The 19,857-nt window shown below is 34.5% G+C and overlaps 2 protein-coding genes across 3 annotated transcripts; both read right to left on the bottom strand.

Moving 5' to 3' along the window:
- Positions 1 to 231: 231 nt before the first annotated feature.
- LOC111714993 (uncharacterized) lies at positions 232 to 9,726 on the bottom strand. 2 transcript variants are annotated; one of them, XM_023490222.1, is made up of 7 exons: positions 8,815 to 9,726; positions 6,782 to 7,362; positions 5,942 to 6,101; positions 4,890 to 5,043; positions 3,375 to 3,464; positions 1,581 to 1,718; positions 232 to 575 (listed from the first exon to the last, which is right to left on the bottom strand). In XM_023490222.1, the coding sequence occupies exons 1-7, from the start codon at positions 9,003 to 9,005 to the stop codon at positions 411 to 413; spliced, it is 1,479 nt and encodes a 492-aa protein (XP_023345990.1). In that variant the 5' UTR covers positions 9,006 to 9,726; the 3' UTR covers positions 232 to 410. The 2 variants fall into 2 exon arrangements, with proteins under 2 accessions (XP_023345990.1, XP_023345991.1); XM_023490223.1 differs by having other exon boundaries at positions 1,593 to 1,718.
- An 88-nt stretch (positions 9,727 to 9,814) lies between these two features.
- Positions 9,815 to 19,584, bottom strand: LOC111714992 (uncharacterized; the record flags this gene model as incomplete). Its single annotated transcript, XM_023490221.1, is given in 14 exon segments — positions 9,815 to 10,270; positions 10,409 to 10,627; positions 10,767 to 10,952; positions 11,006 to 14,552; positions 14,627 to 14,698; positions 14,809 to 15,289; positions 15,550 to 15,637; positions 15,830 to 15,940; positions 17,399 to 17,470; positions 17,873 to 17,921; positions 18,367 to 18,458; positions 18,900 to 18,988; positions 19,070 to 19,153; positions 19,434 to 19,584. Coding segments are annotated over 14 exon segments (5,310 nt in total), but the record flags the coding sequence as incomplete, so codon positions are not given.
- Positions 19,585 to 19,857: the final 273 nt, after the last annotated feature.

The raw sequence follows: 19,857 nt of genomic DNA, 5'->3' as shown, positions 1-19,857 counted from the left end.
ATCTCTCTCTATCCCTCCCTGTATCTATATATCCATCTATCTAGTTTAGTGAAATGTTGTAAAACTACATATAAAGCATGGTAGGGTATAGTGTGAGGAGAAAGTGATCCTACCCAGGTCATTGTACCCTCACGCAGCAATTTCTTTGCAGATAATCATATCATCTTCTACTAACTTAACTGGGAGAATTCCGTCATCAAACTACAATGAAATAACTCAGAATAAATAAGATTAAACTATACATATAATTTATTTTTACCCTTTCTGCTTTATATACGTGCAAATTACACAATAACGTTAAATAATTTAAACCTAGGATAAACATACGATTGAATATAATATTAAACAACTCCGGGTTGAGTTTGATCTCTGTGGTTTCTCCAAGACCAAGACCAAGTCCTGAGACTAAGTTATCCCAAGATGTTTGGTTTCCTAGATCGTCTGCCTCTAAGTCCTCTAGATCTAGTATAGGGAACTCCTCGTCCTCGATCCTGTCCCAGTGTTCTGGATATCCAGGATACGGAGCTAGGATTAGATCCTCTCCTCCCTCCGAACCCTGGTTTGAATACCGGAGCCTAGATAGAGAGCAAAGTTTGTTAAACTTTATAAAACAATCTCCCACTCTTCTTTAGAATTCAGATTTATTTCAATTCTTCAACCTTTGACACAAGTTTCAGAGTTTTAAACTTGAAATTTGCAAAAACAAGAAAAATATATCCATGGAATAGGAAAAGATGTGGCAAGAGCTAAAATTAAAAGATATGATTCAGCAGACCTACAGGACTTATCTAGATTGTATGGAAGATACAAAAAACAAGAAAACTTACGACTTTAAATTGGGCATTGATAAACACTTCCTCAACCCGAAGATTTTGGTATCGATACTTATTACTTATAGATTTTGCGTTTAAACATTCTCATAAAATCCTTTACATTATATTTTCATATAAAATAAAAACCGATTGCTAAGTCGTCATTTAACCCTGAAATAGAACAAGCGCATAGAACATATTTTCCTTCACTTATTAGCGAAACTTTTATCTGATGTTCCTGTCTCGAAAAATTGACACAAAACTGTGTTAAAATTATATGAAAGTTCATATATGTAAAATTTAGAAAATCTTAAACTTAAATCACGTGACCAGAACTATAACCAATGGCAGAGCAGTATACTGATCACGTGTCTCCGCCTGTATCACGTGACCACTTTACTGCACTGCCATTGGTGGAATTTCTGGTCAAGTAATACGGACGTATAAATAATATTATGAATGAAATCTATCAAAAATAGAAATAACAAATATAAAAGTAAACCTAATTTACAATTAGCTTTCTCTGGGATATCATCGTTTTCAGATTGGTTGCTTATTTGCTGAATTTGATCTTTTTAAACCTACTACTTTTATACAAAATTGTATATATATTAATTTTCGTATTAATTTGACAAAGTTGTATATCAATCTCTCGAGATAGGAACATCAGTTATAACTTTCATAGGTCGCGATCGAGAGCTAAAGTGATTAGCTTTCATCCTATACCCCCTTTCATTTTTCCTTTACAGTCCCTTTAATCATTAATACTTTGTCTTTTTCCTTAATAGATCCTGATCCAAGCCCATGTGTATACCCAGAGCTGCTCACTTCGAACCCTCCCATACAAGGAGCTCCTCCAATGAACCCAGAGCTGCTAACATCAAGTTTATCTGCTCGAACGGAGGTCTTAGAAGAAAAATATATTTAATATATGTTTAAATATAATACAAAAATATACAATAACAAGAATGAAGGAATAACAAAAGTTCAAATGATGTGAAAAGAATAAAAAGAAGATAATTAAATGACGAGACTCGATTTGGAGAATTACGTTAGGAAGAAAAATGTACAGTGATATCCAGAAAACAATGGAATAGGATAACAACATTATATAACAATACTAAAGTGTATTTGATATTGTTACAAAGCAAATAGTTTTAAAAGACACTTATATAATCACTGATTAGTGAGATGGGTCTGTTTACATTGCACAATTGCTGTGTCTCATTCTCATTGGACTTATATATATAGTTATAAATTGATTCTTATGTTGGTCTTCCTTTTTTAGAGTTTTCTGGTTTGCAATTTAGGAAGAAAATATAAAAATAGAGATAAAGGAAAAATTAAAAAAGGATACAGAACATATAGATAAAGATAGATTGCGCATAAGACGACATTTTTTATCTTGAAAGATATAAATGTACAGAGATGTTTTAAACATATTCCTATTATATAGATTAACTAGGTCGGTTGTGAACATTGGCTGTTCTTGGATGGTTTTAAAAAGAGAGTGTCACATATTTAAACCGGATGACAAGCGCCTAAAAAAGTTGAAGAATAAATTAGGTTGGATAAGTAAAATATAAGAGAGGGTTTGAATAAGAATTGTTTAGAATAAAAAAGAATAAAAAACTGGCAAAAGATAAGGGATTGATAAAAAGGAGAGTTTAAAGGATGACCATGAGAAGAAGAAAAGAGGATCGTGTAAAGGTAAGTATAAGTGACAACCTACCCTGAATAATGAGAGAATAAGTCTAGATGAAACCTACCCTGGATAATGAGAGGATAAGTCTAGATGAAACCTACCCTGGGTGATGAGAGAATAAGCCTAGATGAAACCTACCCTGGATAATGAGAGAATAAGTCTAGATGAAACCTACCCTGGATAATGTGAGAATAAGTCTAGATGCAAATTATGTAAATTATATCTGTAAAAAAAACTGTGTATCATGTGGATAAACTTAGTCTTTACTATCTTCTTCACCCTGTATTTCATAAACATGATTTTAATAACTTATGTTACCCTCTGTTCCAACCCTTACGCTGAGTATTCCCCTTTCCCTTATACTCCCTCACCTCCTCCTTACATTTTTCCTGAGTTATCATCATTCTTGTGTTTGAAATGTACAATGTACATTTTTTTTATTTGCAATTCTCATTCGTTTATAGTGGGCGAACCAATTAAAACAACCTACTCTGGTTAGGCGGGTCCAAACTACATAGTAAATTGTGATTTTTTTATTTGTATTATCTCGTGCTTTGTAGTTGAATAAAAATATTAAATATGAATAGATGAAACCCATCCCGGATAATAAGAGGATAAGTCTAGATGAAACCTACCCTGGATAATGTGAAAATAAGTCTAGATGAAACCTACCCTGGATAATGTGAGAATAAGTCTAGATGAAACCTACCCTGGATAATGAGAGGATAAGTCTAGATAAAACCTACCCAGTGTAATGACAGGATAAGTCTAGATGAAGCCTACTCCGGATAATGAGAGGCTAAGTCTAGATGAAGCCTACCCCGGATAATGAAAGGATAAGTCTAGATGAAACCTACCCCGGATCTCTGGGTCTGGTAGGACGGAATCCAGTTTTCCAGGTGTTGAACCAACTGGGTCTTGTACTCTAGGGGATTATACTCTTCTTCCTTCGTCAAAATATAAATTATTAAGTATAACTATATTTAAGCTTTGATCGCTTATATAATTCTCTCATTGGGAATAAAATTCATGGATTTTAATTCCTGTGACAAGCTGGTGTTCTTCACAGGAACTTTATTTCCTAAACTTTTTGGTGATTTATTAAAAAAACTCCTCCCCCGGATGATTTGCCCGGAGGTGGGGGTGATGAAGTCTTGCATACACTGAAGCCCCTTGATGGTCTTAAAGATTTCTACTAATAAAAACAGATTGAGAGGATTTTTAACCACGTGACTTCATCGGAACAGTTCTGGAAAATAAACTTCACGTTTTAATTTAAATTGAAATATTATTTTTTTAATCAACTTTAAAAATTGGTTCTTCATAAATTTTGAATATGCTAGCAATTTTTATTTTATACTAGCTGAAGTTCCTGTGGAATTTCTTATTTTCAGTGAAATAAAATCCTAAAATAGGGAGCAAACATTACATACATACAGAATTTTTTTAAAGCAAGTGAGATTATTTTTCCAGAAGATGGAAACCTCTGAATTAAGCACAAGAGAAGTATTTCCATATTATTGGGTTAAAGAAGAAAAAAGAATAAAACAATGGTGGTATGTGAAGAAGAAAGAAACTGTGCACCCCTCACAAAATCAAGTTTTCAGATCCCTATATCTTTGCAACCGGATATTTTAAACTTTGATTTCTTCTTGATCAAACGGTTGAAATTTTAAATATGGAACGATCAAGTTTGGGGTGAATGTTCAGTTCAATGACATTAAGAAACAACTTAAAAGATTTTCTTTATATCGTGGTATCTTTTTAATATGCACTTTTTGATTAGATAGCTGTCAAAAAGTTCAAATACGAAATTAAACTCTACTCTTAATTGTCATGTTTATTGGGACACCCTGCACTTTTCAAATGTACCCTTTTTAAGATAAATTCAATCGTACAAAAAATCTAGCCTTACAGGGTTCTCCCAGGTACCCTGAGTCCAGTCCAGAATAATAATTAAATTTATTATTTTTGCCTCTCAACTACCATATAAATACTTCTTACGATAATTTCGTCTACCCATTTTTGAACAATTGCCCTTAAAAAACGCTATCGTAAGGTTCAAAATGATAAAACAAAACAATAAGGCCCTTAGCAGATAAAAAAGTTTGTTTCTTCAAAGATTGAAAAATAGTATTTAAGAAAGGTAAAAATCATTGAAAATACAATCTTGAGCCAAAAAATGTAATTTTATAAAAAAAAACCTTCGTTTTTGTTACGATTTGCAATTTTTAAAATCAAAATGTACGAGCAGACATACTAAACGATAGCAAAAGTGAATCAGCGTAGAATCTGACACTATTATTTGTTTAGTTATGACCCTTAGAGTACCTTTTCTGGGACATACTTTATATATATAAGTTGTTTTCTACCTGAGGAATCCCTTGAATTATATTCAGAACCTTCCATCCTCCTGTATCCTGTATCCTCTCCTGTATCCTGGGGATGGGGAGCAGGGTATCCTGGCTGCTCAACATACGGAATCCAAACATGGTTCCGGATAGCGGTCTCATTAGGAACAAGTTCCTAGGGTTTAAGAAAATTAGAAAAAGGAAATAAAATATGGATCGCATTGAAAAAATAGAAAAGTATAAAAAAAATAAAGAGAGTCAAAATTCTGTGCAGTGAGAAATAAGTAACCAAATAAAAAACTGTTTTTGCAATCGTTTTCAAAAGAGGATTTAAATCTTAAACTAGTAAAAAATGAAAAAATTTTGGATGGAAAAATATGCCCATAATAACTCTTCAGAAAACATATTTTGTATTTAAATAAAGGGGTAATGTTGCAAAATCGAAACTGTAGTTTAATTTTTCAGAATCATCGTTTATGTTTATATTTCAGCTAATGAAGAATAAAATGAACTGTTTTATAAAAAACGGATATTTAACTTACAATGGAAAAAATCCCTAACTTGTAGTGAATAAATATATAAAATTGAATATATTGCTCAGTTTGAGGCGAGTCCTCAAAGTATAAAAATACAATGTAAAACACAAAGTTATATAGCCCCAGTTATCGAAAAATCGCACAAAAATCTAGCAGGGTTTTGGCTATTATTATATCATTTCATACAGCCTTTCTTATCGCAAAGCTAGAATCAAGTGCGTTTAGTTTCCAACTGTAGTAACTGTAGTAAACATGTAAAGTTTACTCAGTTAAAAGCAAAAACCAACACTTCAAAGTCGACCCGGTCTAGAAAATTGTTGCATGATTTTCATAAGTCTCTTAACCTCTTGGTAGTACACCCTCTACCAAAAACTGTCCAATTCCATAGGTCAGGTTTAATAAATGGTGAGAAGTACATAAAGTACATAGTTGAATTATTTCTTAGCCACGCAAGTAAAGTAGTTTAACTATCCGTAACTAGTTCAACGATACTTCTTTAATTAATTTCTACCTCTGTTGTATTTAATCACTGTTTACCTTTCACTCTGTACAATAAGACAGTTGTTGAATGTAGTGAGCTCCCTGTGTAGAACTGCCAGGTTTCTCATGTTCTCTTCCTTCTCCGCCCAACCTAACTCCTTCGAGGTACTCGGAGTTACCAGGAATAGGTCTCCACAGGTCGCACTCTCACATATTCCTAAATTAATCAGTATTGCCCGCAAAGGATCAGACTTCAAATACGCCCTCAAACTCTTTAAGTATGATCATTGGTAAATGTAACAAAGTAAAATCATAATGTGCAATATCTATCAGTCTTATTGTTCTAAAATTGTTTACATATGTAGATTAGATCTGGACATTTATATACAATCAGTCCCTTCCCCAGGTCCATTCTTTAGTGAGGTGTCAAAAATCTATGGATATATAAAAATGTCCCGATCTAAAAAAGAAGTTATTGAGTTTTTGGCGATTTTTGACACTCTCGTCACTGATGTTTATGCCTTTTCTTTAATTGTTATATTTTCAAAAATCATACTGCAGATATCTGGCGATTAAATTCCGTACAGCCGTCTCTGATGTTCCTGATGTCTCATGACTGTAATATACGAACTAAATGATATCTGAACTCAACCTCGTCAAAGTAAGAATTTTTACTTTATTGCAGTTTTGGAGCCCGACCGTTTATATGTTTGTTAGACATTTGTCTGACAGTTTACCTGTTTGTCTGACAGTTTACCTGTTTGTCTGACGGTTTAGTTGTTTGTCTGACAGTTTACCTGTTTGTCTTACAGTTTACCTGTTTGTTTGACAGTTTACCTGTTTGTCTGACCGTTTAGTTGTTTGTCTGACAGTTTACCTGTTTGTATGACAGTTTACCTGTTTGTCTGACCAGTCTGATCCCCTTGAACGTGTTGGTTAGGACTCTGTTAAACACCTGGTTTGGAATAAACTCCAGATTCACAAACCTACGATGTATATCCAAGAGGAGGTTTTCTTTTACTCCTTTACTCGACATCTCCAGAGAGATGTTTGGTGAGGAGCAAGAATCATCAAGAAAACTTCTCCTGAGAAACCCATCCAGCTCCTGACTACTAGAGTAAAATTCTATTTTAAGAACATCATCCTCAGCGTAGATAAGTCCAGGATTATACATCGGAGCAAACACCTTGATGGGACGCATTTTCACATTCCTGAAGGATGATACCTCCAGACTATGTTTAATTTCTTCAATCCTAGTTGTTACAATTTGGGATTGATAGAGACCTGGACTCTCTTCAGCCATGCCTAGAATAATCTCTATACAGTCCTCTAGTCCTGATGGATACGGGAGCGTAGGTTTCTCTGAGAACCTGGATTGTCTCACCAGATCTATCAGATTGTTGATCGATGAGGATATTGCCGGCCAGGCAGACGGAACCAGAGATGTTTTCCGCAGAACAGTTTCAACACGATCTTTCCTATAAAGTAAGTTTGTCTATAAAATTCTCATTTTGATAACGAATCCTTTGCTTACGCCTTGATTTGATGATTTTGGTTTAAATACAGATAATCACAGGGATTGCAAATGTTGTTAGTCTCATCGGTAATGTCGTTTTCTTGCCTTTCTTTCCTGTACAAATAGACAGGTCATCGGTCAAAATAAACATCAAGGTTTTTTTGTAACAGGTAGGAAATCGTTTGACTCAATGAAAGTAAGGGGTCACAAATCTTGACAATTGACCGACCCTTTCATCTATATATAAATTTGGCTTGTCTGTCTGTTTGTATCCAATAAACGTCAAAACGGCTGAACCGATCGGGCCCAAATTTTTTGTGGGACATCTAGGGACCCCAGGGAAGGTTTATGAATGATCAAAATTTCAAATATTTGTCTCCATCACAATTCGATCTTCATTAAATTTTTTAAAATTTTGAAAATCCACGAAATTTTTTGTGAAAATCCGCGAATTATTTTTGTTTTGTTTTACGATGTACACAAAGAGAACATGTTCACAATTAATTTAGAAGATGAGGATAGTAAGTTAAACTTTAGTCAGAAACGGTTCTGCAAGGAACTAAACAGTGTTATTTTCAGAATTAAATTGAAACTACATACAAACCATAATCTCAACAATTCTACTTTAACTTATCCCCCTGACGGAAAATCAACGGAGCAATATGTTCGTACCGTTAGAACGATATAATCATGTATCTATCTATTTTTTACCCTGAAATTGAGCAATGTACAATATCTTATAGGAATATTAATGGCTATATTTAAATTAACTAGCCTTAGAGGGCGCTTCGCGCCCATCTTCTAAATTAATTGTGAACATGTTCTCTTTGTGTATATTGAATATATTATTATCATTATATTGAACGAATTGCAAGTCGTCTCATAAAGTTTTTTTTTCTGAGTATCCCTGTTTTTATTCCCGGAGTGTTCATACCTAATACAGTAAATGGATATGGACGGAATATGATTCATGTTCACAATTAATTTAGAAGATGAGGATAGTAAGTTAAACTTTAGTCAGAAACGGTTCTGCAAGGAACTAAACAGTGTTATTTTCAGAATTAAATTGAAACTACATACAAACCATAATCTCAACAATTCTACTTTAACTTATCCCCCTGACGGAAAATCAACGGAGCAATATGTTCGTACCGTTAGAACGATATAATCATGTATCTATCTATTTTTTACCCTGAAATTGAGCAATGTACAATATCTTATAGGAATATTAATGGCTATATTTAAATTAACTAGCCTTAGAGGGCGCTTCGGGCCTATCTTCTAAATTAATTGTGAACATGTTCTCTTTGTGTATATTGAATATATTATTATCATTATATTGAACGAATTGCAAGTCGTCTCATAAAGTTTTTTTTTCTGAGTATCCCTGTTTTTATTCCCGGAGTGTTCATACCTAATACAGTAAATGGATATAGACGGAATATGATTTGAACCGGAAGCTCCGGAAGCCAAGGTTAGGAGCAGGATGCTCTGTAGGTTCTCTGGTAAGGAGTCTACGTGATCCAACAGGTTTGGTGAGTCCAGGTCTAGAAAGATAAGATGAGGAATGGGTTCCCGGGATATAAAACATTCTTCTATCTCCATAGTTGTCTAATAAATGGGTAAGAAATTTAAATTCTAAAAATAATCTTAGACGACTTCCGATTTGTCAAGCTCGGAACTAAAGAACGATACCTTAATTCCTTAATTCCATGTTTAACTAAAGTATTGCTCAGATTTTGCTTCGCGCATTCATAACCAACCACGGAATAATGAATCCATGGGGCTTTCCAACTAAAACTATATTGCGGATTTTAAAGTACATAAGTTAGGTTATACAATTTAGGAAGACATGATTCGATGAATCAAATGACGGTATCTTCAACTTCTCAAAGAGAATACTTAAAGTAAGTTTCCATAACAATTTTATTATTCTTTATATCTCAACCAAAATTAAAGCGCAAAAAGAAAAATGTTAAGTCTTCCAATTAAAAAACATCAGAATATCAAGTCAAATTTTACGGTTTTAACTCGCAAACAAAGTTAAATTCGTCTTTGTTAAACGAAAACGTTTCTTTAAGAGGCAAAAAACTTCTTTGTACGTTAAATATGAACTTGAAGCTTTTCATTTTTAAAAATCTTTAGCCCCCCCCCTCTCCTTTTTTTTTGAGTTGTTCGTACTTATGAAGGGAAAAATAGACAATAAACTTTAATAATAAATGGGATCAAAGTTAATTGTTTAACTTAACACTATCACCTTAACAAGATGTATGTTCCGTACGCATTACAGTGCTTGCGTACATTAGTTATGAATTATGTTTAATTTTAATTCTCCTTGATTTATCAGAATATGGTAGGTACCTGCTCAAATAGAAGTTGATAACAATGGTTTTTATACTTAACAAATTTACGTGTTTGCAATTTTCTAAATTGTATTTGAAATAGACTAAAAACAGCAAACAGTTCTTAACATAAAATATTGTTTTACTTATTTTAAAGAAATTACAATTTACTGTTTAAATATCAAGATTTAATCACAATAGTCAATATAATTACAAATACCTAAAACATGTCAGACTTGAAGAATTTACGTTTTCACATTTTTTTTGATTACAATTAAAAATCATACAAGGTTAGGTTGACAAATTTAAGACATAGAAGGTTCATGATAATATTCGCCAATAGTTTTTGGTGTCGATCTTGTTTTGAAGTTCGACAACAATTCGACACAAAGCTGATTGCAGTTTAACTTGTTCATGACGAAAGAAGGAAGAAGTATGTTCATGAAGGAAGAAGTATGTTCATGAATATAGTTGTTTATTTACTTTCTTCTTTGAAAGTTTACTCCTGGATCCAGTGGGAGGATCAACCTAGAACAAAGCAAAAATGTTTTACAAAAATCATTTTGCTAATCATTTACTAAAAATACATTAGTTTAAAAAGGGACTTTTTTGAATTAAAAATATTTTATTGATAAGGTTAAGTTATCAGAGGTAACAGTTTCCAACCTGTGTCGAGATAAGAGGAGATGTTGAGAGTTTATGAATACTTGAAGATGTGAGAGGAGAAAATGAACTAATGGTGGATAATCCTGCTCCGAACCTGGCCGGAGACCATGATCCGTTCTTCTTTGGAGAATCATTCCGTCGAGAGAACCGTTTCTCCGGAGATGAGACTTTCTTTTTCGGAGACTTCATTCTCTTTACCGGAGAAACCACAGTCTCAGCCTGCAGATAAAAGTGTTGAGATAAACAAATAAGTTAGATTTTCTTAACTTTATAAAAACATGTAGATTGTAGATATCTAATCAAAAAAGGAATATTTATAAAATGAAAATAATTTAAATTTGAAGAATTAAGATCTTACCATCCACAAGTTACTATCTTGTTCCTTCAATGGGTCCTGAGCCTTGATCCGTTTAATTCTTATTTTAGGGGTTCGGTTCACTCCACTCTCTATCTCTATCTGGTTCTCTTTATTCGGAGTGCTCAGGGTGTCTCCGGGAGAGAGAGAAGATGTATTAGAACAGCTCTCAACCTTCTGCTTTTCTCTCTAAAAAATCAATAATAAGTTTTTTGAATTAGGTTTTAAAAATATAATCTTACCTTTGGTGAGTCGATGATAATCTTCGCAAGTTTCTGCGGAGAAATCCCGATATCCTTGGAGACGCTTCGAGATACACGAGGCATGAAGTAATCAGCCATAGACGGCATTAATTTGTCTTTATTGGACGATTTCTTATTTAAGGGTATTGGTTTAGCAACTCTGTTAAGTTTGAGTTTGAATCCTCCGGCAGGACTAGCCTCCATTCCTCCGATAGAGAAGAACTTTCCCATGGGGTTAGGAGAAGATCGGGACGTATCCGTATCAGAGGATGACCCGCTACTTGAGGTTAAATCTTTCATCTCTGCTGAATCATCTAAGGTTTTCAGTTTAAGAACTGATTGTCTCAGGTTAGACTCCGAGGGTGGTTTAGCACTGGAGATAACGGGGAGAATAGTACTGCTTCTACGGTGTAATGAACTAGATCTCGAATCGTTCTTGATTGGATTTGGAGTAGATGCAAGAATGAATTTTTTCTTTTTTGGCAGAGTTTCCTCCGGACTAGTTTCATCAGAGATATCTATTTCTATAATTGGTTCTTCATAGGATACAGGAATCCTAGATCGACCTGATCTTCTGCTGGGAGTACCAAACTCATTATTAGAATCATCCTCGTCCTTTCTATTTTTCCTTATCGGAGAATGATCGGCTTCGCGGGACAGCTTTGTCCTTGATTTTAAAGAGACATCAAGGAATGAGTCGATACAAGAACTCTCGTGAGATAAAAGCTTCATTTCACTCTTGAATACTAAAGCACAATATTTACACTCCATCCATGGAATATCTTCAGATTGCAATATAGAATTATTTTTTCTTTTCTTACTTAGCCTACGCTCGGAACAGGTTTCGCCATGTGCACTAAACTTTCGCTTGCTCTGGATGGTTTCCAACGAAACTGAACACTCTGAAACTTCTCCGGATCTAATTCTGGAGAAATCTTGTCGTTTTTCATCTCTTGGGGTTGAAGATATGTCCTTCTTTAAACTCTCAGTTTTCGAGGAAGACGTAGGGAATAAACCTGAACAAGATTTTTCATGAGACGACAGCTTCTGGGGATCTTTAAATATTTCAGCACAATACTCGCACTTCAACATAGGTTCGACAACGAAGCAGGTTTCAGCATGCGCCCTATGTTTCCGCCTACTGCTGAAGGTTTCATTACAAAAGTTGCATTGTAAAATTCTTGGTTTCGTTTCAGGTTTTACTTCTTTCCTTATAGAGCACGTTTTCTCGTGGGATCTTAACTGTTTAATTTCCTGAAAACGTTGTATACATTTTGAACATTCCAAGCTTGGCTCGACAACAAAGCAGGTTTCAGTATGCGCCTTATGTTTCCGCCTACTGCTGAAGGTTTCATTACAAAAGATGCATTGTAAAATTCTTAGTTTCGTTTCAGGTTTTACTTCTTTCCGCATTGTGCACATTTTCTCGTGGGATCTTAATTGTTTACTTTTCTGAAAACCTTGTAAACATTTTGAGCATTCCAAGGTTTGCTCTGTGTCTGAGCAATCTTTTTCATGAGTTTTAAACGTCTTCTTATTACGAAACCTTTCTCCGCAGGTTTTGCACTTGAACCTAATAAAACTGTCTAAAATTAGGGTTTTGGAAGAGGGAGGTTCAGTCTCAAGTTTCTTTGTTTTCACTTTAATTTTCTTCTCTTTAATCTTGGGTTCGGAGGTCTCGATAGATCTCCGGTTTACCGTGTTGTAGTTGAGACTGTACTGCATAAAACAATCACTGTTAAGAATATCATTGATATCAATCTTGGTTTCAGATTTGTTGGGAAGAGTAGCATCTCCCTCTTCAGACAATGAAGAATCATATTTTGACAAATCAGGTTCAAACTTAAGCTCAGGGTCGGAGCTGAGAACAGCTGGTATGCTGGCAACGCCCACACAAGATTCACCCAGCCTCTGAGGTCTGCGGTTATTATCTTGTACTGGAGAGAAGTAGTTTGTTAACTCATCAGAAAGGCCTGCTAGTTCTTTGCAATTAGAGACTGTACTTTTATCCTTTGCTGTAGTTACTGAACTAGAGCTAGCCTCAGTAATATGCTCAGGAATCTGAAGAGTTTTCATATTACTCGCTGATATATTATTTTCCTTGTTATTTAGATTTTTTAGATCATTTAGATTATTTTTCTGTTCTTTTTCAAGGTTGGATAGGATGGGAAGAGCTGTCCTAGATCTTCGTCGATGTGCGTTCTCTCTTTTATCAGCTTTTATAACAGTTGCTATTGCCAGGTTATCTTGAAGATCCTGGCGAACCTTAGTTTGTCTTTTCTTAGAGGTCGGAGAAAAATAAGTTGCAAGCTCGTCATTCAAAACGTCCTGCTCTTTCTTCTTCGGCGGTAGAGAAGGTTTCTTCTTTTCTTGGCGCTGATCTGATTTGCTAACAGATTTTTCTGTTAATTCGGACAAGTCTTCTTCCGTCTCATCAAATTCTAGATTACGTTTTCTTGGAGAAACGAACTCGATGCACTGATTTGTTAATATTTGAACCTTAGTTGGAGTTCCAGAATTTTCCATGGAAGCTTTGATGTTAGATGAAACCTTCTCATCAAAACTTTCTTCGTCAGATGAGTCGTCGAAATCTTTCATGTGTTGATGAACCGAGTCCAGGTTAATAGATTCCTCGCTGTCCGACATAATCAAACTTGTCAACTTCACTTCAGCAAGGGAGTGCAGCTGGTTGAATAACCTAGGGGATGGTGTAGAGAATCCGGTCAAATCCGGATCTGATAAAGTTCGATTCTTATTAACTTGAGACTTTTTGGAGGAACTAATAATAGGAGAAGTTGGAAAGTTAATTTCTAGTTTCTCCGGTGTAATGAGTTTCTCAGTCATGTTTTTTTTAGAGGAGGTAAGAATTGGTGAGTTCTGACATTTAGGTTGAGCTTTCTCCGGAGTATTCGCACTAGAGAGATCTATTACTCTAGCAGACGAACTTAATCTGTCTAATCGTCGGCCTGGACTTTTCCTTGGAGTCAGACTAACCCAGGTTATCTTACTAGGGGTGTTCTTGGAAGCAGACTTCATCGGAGAGAAGAGTGAACCTTTCTTGGGCGTATCTTTGGACGGTGTTTTCAGAATACCTCTAGCGTGATATCCTACTCGTTTAGGGGTTGCAGGAATATGAGCAATATTGAAGGAAACTCTTTTAGCAGGAGAAACATCCTCTCCTCCAAACAATAACGAAGTTTTTATAGGCGTCACACAAGACTTAACATTATCAGATATTGATGCAAGACGGAGTCGTTTCCGACCTTGACCACTATTCAAATCTTTGACCGGACAGAAAAAGTCAGGCGTAAGGTGCTTCTTCGGAGTTCTCTCAATTATCAGAGTGTCTTCATCACTAGCAGAGAAGATTCGTTTCCTAGTTCGTCCGCAAAGTTCATCTTGAGATGAAGATCTTAAAATCTTGGCAGATCCATCCTCTTCATCCTCTCCATCCTCCTCATCCTCTCCTCGCTTCCTCTTTCTTGAATTGAATTGATGAGCGAATACGACATGTTTAATCGACTGAACACTTTCATCAGAATCACGCCTGAAAATGACAAAAGTTGAAATGAGTTTATTAAAAATAAATGAAGCTTAAGCTTACTTAAAAAATAACCCTACCTTGCTAAATGGGCTGAACTGACAAGAAGCGAAGCGTTCAACACATTTTCATATTTGGACATATTTCGAGACCTAAATGCATGTTAAAACAAATGAGCATAAGAAAAATGAATTATAATGGGGATTTAATGGTTCCAAGAATGCGGAGGGGTTAAAATGAGAAAACTAAAGTTTATTCTTACCTATTATCAGAATAGAACTCGGACTGAGTTCCTGTAATATTTAGATAAGAAGAGACTTTCTTGTCTGGAGTATCTGAGATACTCCGGTTCCCGTCAGATTTTCTCCGCAAGTTTTTGATAGACGGAGTTTCAGGAATAAGAATTCGGTGTCTTTTTGCCGGCGTAAGCTTTATCGGCGTCATACGCGATTTCTTTTGAGGAGTCGCGATTTTTTTCTTAGGAGATTTGTCGAATGATAGATTTCTACGCGCTTGTTGCACAGATTTTCTTACAGGTTTGGTCAGGGTTGCGACAGCTTTCTTGATGCTGCTTCTCCTGCCAGCTGCTCCATGAGCTAAAGCACTACTTCTTCTCACAGCTCCAGCAGGTTGGGTTCCAACCGCAGCTTTTACTCCTCTAGGTTTAGCGACAACTCCGAGTCTCTGCTGGGGTTTAGAGGGTTTATCCTCCCCTCCTCTACACTTGTTTCTACGTAATCCTCCTAAATTCATATAAAAAATATTTTTACCGCCAACGCCGAATTTATTATATAACTAGCTTTAAAACCCAGCTTTGCCTGGAATTAAACTTTATTCTATTAAAGACATCTCACTTAACTTGGAATTTTTTAGCCCAAGCAAAGAACATTTTTCTAAGATCCTACCAAATTTCCAAATTAAAATTTGAGGCAAATCAGTGAAGGGGTTCCATAATCCAGAGTAATGAAAGGACAAACAAATCAGACATCATATCTTTAGATACCTGCAGAGATATTTATCTGACGATTAAGACTGGCATCAAAACTTTTCGGTCTAGCCAAGGGAATTCTTCTTCCTGTACTTTTCGTCTCCTATAATAGGTTAAAAAATATTAATGCAAAATCAACCTCTCCTTTGCAAATCAAATCAAATCAAATCAAATCAAATCAAATCAAATCAAATCAAATCAAATCAAATCAAATCAAATCAAATGGTTTAGGTTTTGCTTGTGCAGGAACGGAGTTTTAATTCTGTCCTGTCGAGTATCTAATAAAGAAAGGTACCTGCTGCTGATTACTAGACTGTGAGACACTAGATACATGAGAGATATTACTGCTCGGAGCAGCACTTTTAGGTTCAGGACTGAAGATTGAAGTGAGCTGCTTCGGTCTATCCTAAATACAAGATAAATGTCAGCTTATTCATTAGTATATAACTGAATTGAGAGGGAAAAGTCGAAAGAATGTTTCTAGATTGAATTTACAAGGTTGGCATGGAAAAACCCAGCCCAAAAAAAACCAATAAAAAGTTGATTTTTTTGGGTTTTATTGGTTTTTCAATAATTTTATTTAACAATGGCCCTTTTTTCACTCTAATCATAATTAAATCTTCAAAAAATAAGGTTTACTATCAACTGTATTGATTCTTAGGGAGTATACAGCACTAAAACTGACACATTTATTCTTTTCTCACGAGTTTACAAAATATGTTGCGATAGAATACAGATATAAAATCCCTTTATCATTCTTATGTGAGTGATCTGAAGTTTTTCGGTATTTAACAGTAGTCTTCCCTCTAAAGCATAGGAATATCTACCGATTAATCTGAGACGCCCCACCCCCAATCAGAAATATGTATCCAAGTGAGAAAATAGAAGTAGTCAGATATTCACAGAACTATAATATAAAAATATGGTAGTATTCCCCCTTTGAAGAAAGGAGGTGATATTATTGTATTTGAAGAGTATTTAGTATGAGTATAATAGCCTATTATCACAACAATATTATTTTTCATAACTATAAAGTTCACCTATTGCTTAAATAGTCGTATTATTATGAATTAGTATGAATTTTTGTAGGTTTCAACTATTTTTAAATTAAAAAACCCAAAGCCCGATAAAACCCAAAAAAACCCAATAAAACCTACTGGGCTGGTTTTTTTTTGAAAAACCGGGTTTTTTTCCAACGCTGATTAAATACGCATAGAAAGAACTTAAATCCAAATTAAGAAATGTCTAAAGGAAAAACCAAAAAATTATTATTGTTAAGCATTAAAGCCAAGAAATATACCTAGGGAAACCCCATTTTGTTGAATTTCGTTTACTCGCAGATTTTGCAGTGAACTTATTTCAAATTGCTGCATCTTTAAGGGGAATATATTTTAAAGAATTATTGATGCACTGAAAAGAACACGAAAAGTTGGACCTCAAAAGGGAAGTTTTTCACCATTCTCTTTATATACTTTTTACCCAATTTTTTTATTTATACCCCCCCCCCTTAAATTCAGCGAATAAAACCTTAAATCTTGTTTTGCCGTTCCGTGCAAAAAAACAAAATCAAATCACATGAGTGTTAGGGAAAACTTTAGGCTCCATTCTACAGCCTGGAGTTTCAAGTCCTGCCTGAGAGATGGTTTATCAGCCCGGATTTGTTTACTGTTTTTACCATTAATGAATTAAATGTTTAAGTAAAAAGAGATTTTCCAAGAAAATATACATCCCCTGTTATCTTCCTTGATTGTGACCAAGAATCAGCAAGAAGTAGAGAGAACTATATGAAAAACAGGAGAAATATTGAGGAAACTTTGAAGTATTAGAACGGGAAGAAAAACGAGGGATAAAGATGAGACTGTACCTGGTCTAGCTCGTCATACAGACTACAGAGAAGATCAGGTTCCCGATCAATATAACAATCCAACAAAACCTTCTAAACAAACAAAATCATGTTCAATGCTTTAAAGTATCAATTGAATTTCTGAAACTTAAAAAGTCACTCAGGGGTTATTATAATTCCATGCGTATGGCCTAGCCCCCTCTATTTTTATTTAATTTTTCTTAAAACCAAAAAACAACAACTTACAAGACAAAATTTTAAAATATTATCGATCATCTATTTTTTATAATTAAAATCAAAAGGGCGAGTTAAATATTACAGGTAGCAAAATTTTTAATCCGATGGAGAATTAGGGAAAATACTTTAATAGTTTCTGGGAAAATTTTTGATTTAGGGGTGAGGGAATTATTTGATATAAAACACTTTCCAGTGGCTGAAAAAAGGAATGATATACAAGTTTGAAAAGAAAAAGAGGAAAATAATAAAAAGGCGAACCTGAAGAAATTCCTTCATATGAAGAGGAGAGGACTGGAATGAAATTTGTCTGAAAAGTGTAAAGATTATAATTAGAAGATGATATTGAAAGACAGAGACTGGTAAACATTCTTTCAAAAGCAGCGCAGGAAATGGACAGGCAAAGGGAGGTAAGAAAAAGAGAAACTGCGGACATGCAGATTGAGAAAGAGAAGAATATTTGAAATTATTATATTCCTCGTACCATTTTATTTTATAAAAATTATTATTTATATAATACAAAAAGACATTCGTATATATATGTTGCCTATAGCCGGCCAAACGACTGCACCGATTGGGCTGAATTTTTTTGTGGACACTCATGGGTGGCCGGGGGGTGTTATAGGCTAAAAAATCGATTTATTTTCAAATTTTTTTTTTCATGGGCAACGCTGGGCTTTTCAGCTAGTAAAAAATAAATTCTAAAACACATTGTTTAATAAGATGATAATGAAAACATAAATGCGCTGAACTACCTGAGATGATCAAGAATAGTTCTCTCAAACTTGGTTTGTTCTTCTTGTTTAGCCAGGAGCCAGTATAGTTCACATCTCAGGAGAACCTGAACCTGGACACACAAATAAGTTGACAGGGATCAGATTTAATGAACGAATGGTTCATTTACTTCACATAGAATTAAACCGGCGCACACGAGAAGTGGTTGAACTAAATCTGCACGGTTTAGCTCACTATTCAATAAATCTGGTCCCAGACTTGACCGATTATGTTAGGATAAGATAGATAGATATGAGGGGAAAGGGGATTTTACCAACTTTTCTCCTCTTATACTGATTTTTAAAATATTTAAGCGAGAAAAACAGAACGTTTGTTCTAAAAGTTGTAAAAAGTTGTTAGGCACTAGGCGCATGGATGTTACGATAAGGTCATTTATCTAGTGTTTCAGACCCAAAACATAGTTTATTATGTGTAACTATTAAAAAAGTTATTTTGATCATCAAACATAATAAATATATTTTTTGATAATTAAAAAGTATTCACTTAAACTTACTTTATGTTCACTTATCCTAAAAGGTTTACTTGACGGGTATTGTTTAAGTACTGCAGGAGCTTCGATAAGAAGATGCGAGCTTATAAAATCTAAATAAAAAATAAATAAGATTCTCAAAAAAAATTATTAAATGATTTATCAATTTGTTAATCAAAAAACATTTAATTTACCTTCAAGGTTTGTTTTAGCAACTCCACATACATCTAGATGTTTGAGTACAATTGAGACACACGCCTCGGAGAAACTTGCAAATCCTTAAATTAGAATTAAGTTAGAATTTTCAAAATAGAAAATAATTTGTCCAACGTTGCGAATTATTTCATTAAACACTAGCCGAGGGCCCAGCGTTGCCAGAGAAAAAAAACATTCCATTTTTTAAAGCCTTTAACACCCTCCGGCCACCATGAATGTCCAATTTTTTCCCAGCCCAATCGGCTCAGCCGTTTGGCCGGTTATACGCAACATATATATTTTATTTTATATATATCTTGTTTTATTTTCTAGAATATAGATAGATTGTTCTGAAAAGCTTACCTAGATTGTCTCCTGATTCTGCCGTGACTAATTTTTGTTTCTCCGAGGAAAGTAGGTTCGCAATATCTTCTCCCTGCTCTAGATCTACCCTGGATATGAACCCCTCCAGGATATTTTTAGCTTGGCAAGATTTTGCCTCAAATGTAATTTCCTAAAAAGAATTCTGGTTCATCTATGGTGGGACAAGTATCTAATGATTTATATTGAAGGAAGATTTTATTGTTACTTGATTTCTATAGTTTTCTAGCAACCTACAATAGATGTATTTATTTATCTCTCAAAAACAACATTTCTTATCTAATAACTATAGCATAATATAAAATCAAATCGACTACAGAGAAGATCAGGTTCCCGATCAATATAACAATCCAACAAAACCTTCTAAACAAACAAAATCATGTTCAATGCTTTAAAGTATCAATTG

This window comes from Eurytemora carolleeae, unplaced genomic scaffold (assembly GCF_000591075.1).
Source record: "Eurytemora carolleeae unplaced genomic scaffold, Eaff_2.0 scaffold1692, whole genome shotgun sequence".
NCBI lineage: Eukaryota > Metazoa > Arthropoda > Copepoda > Calanoida > Temoridae > Eurytemora > Eurytemora carolleeae.
This window is presented reverse-complemented; position numbering and strand designations above follow the sequence as displayed.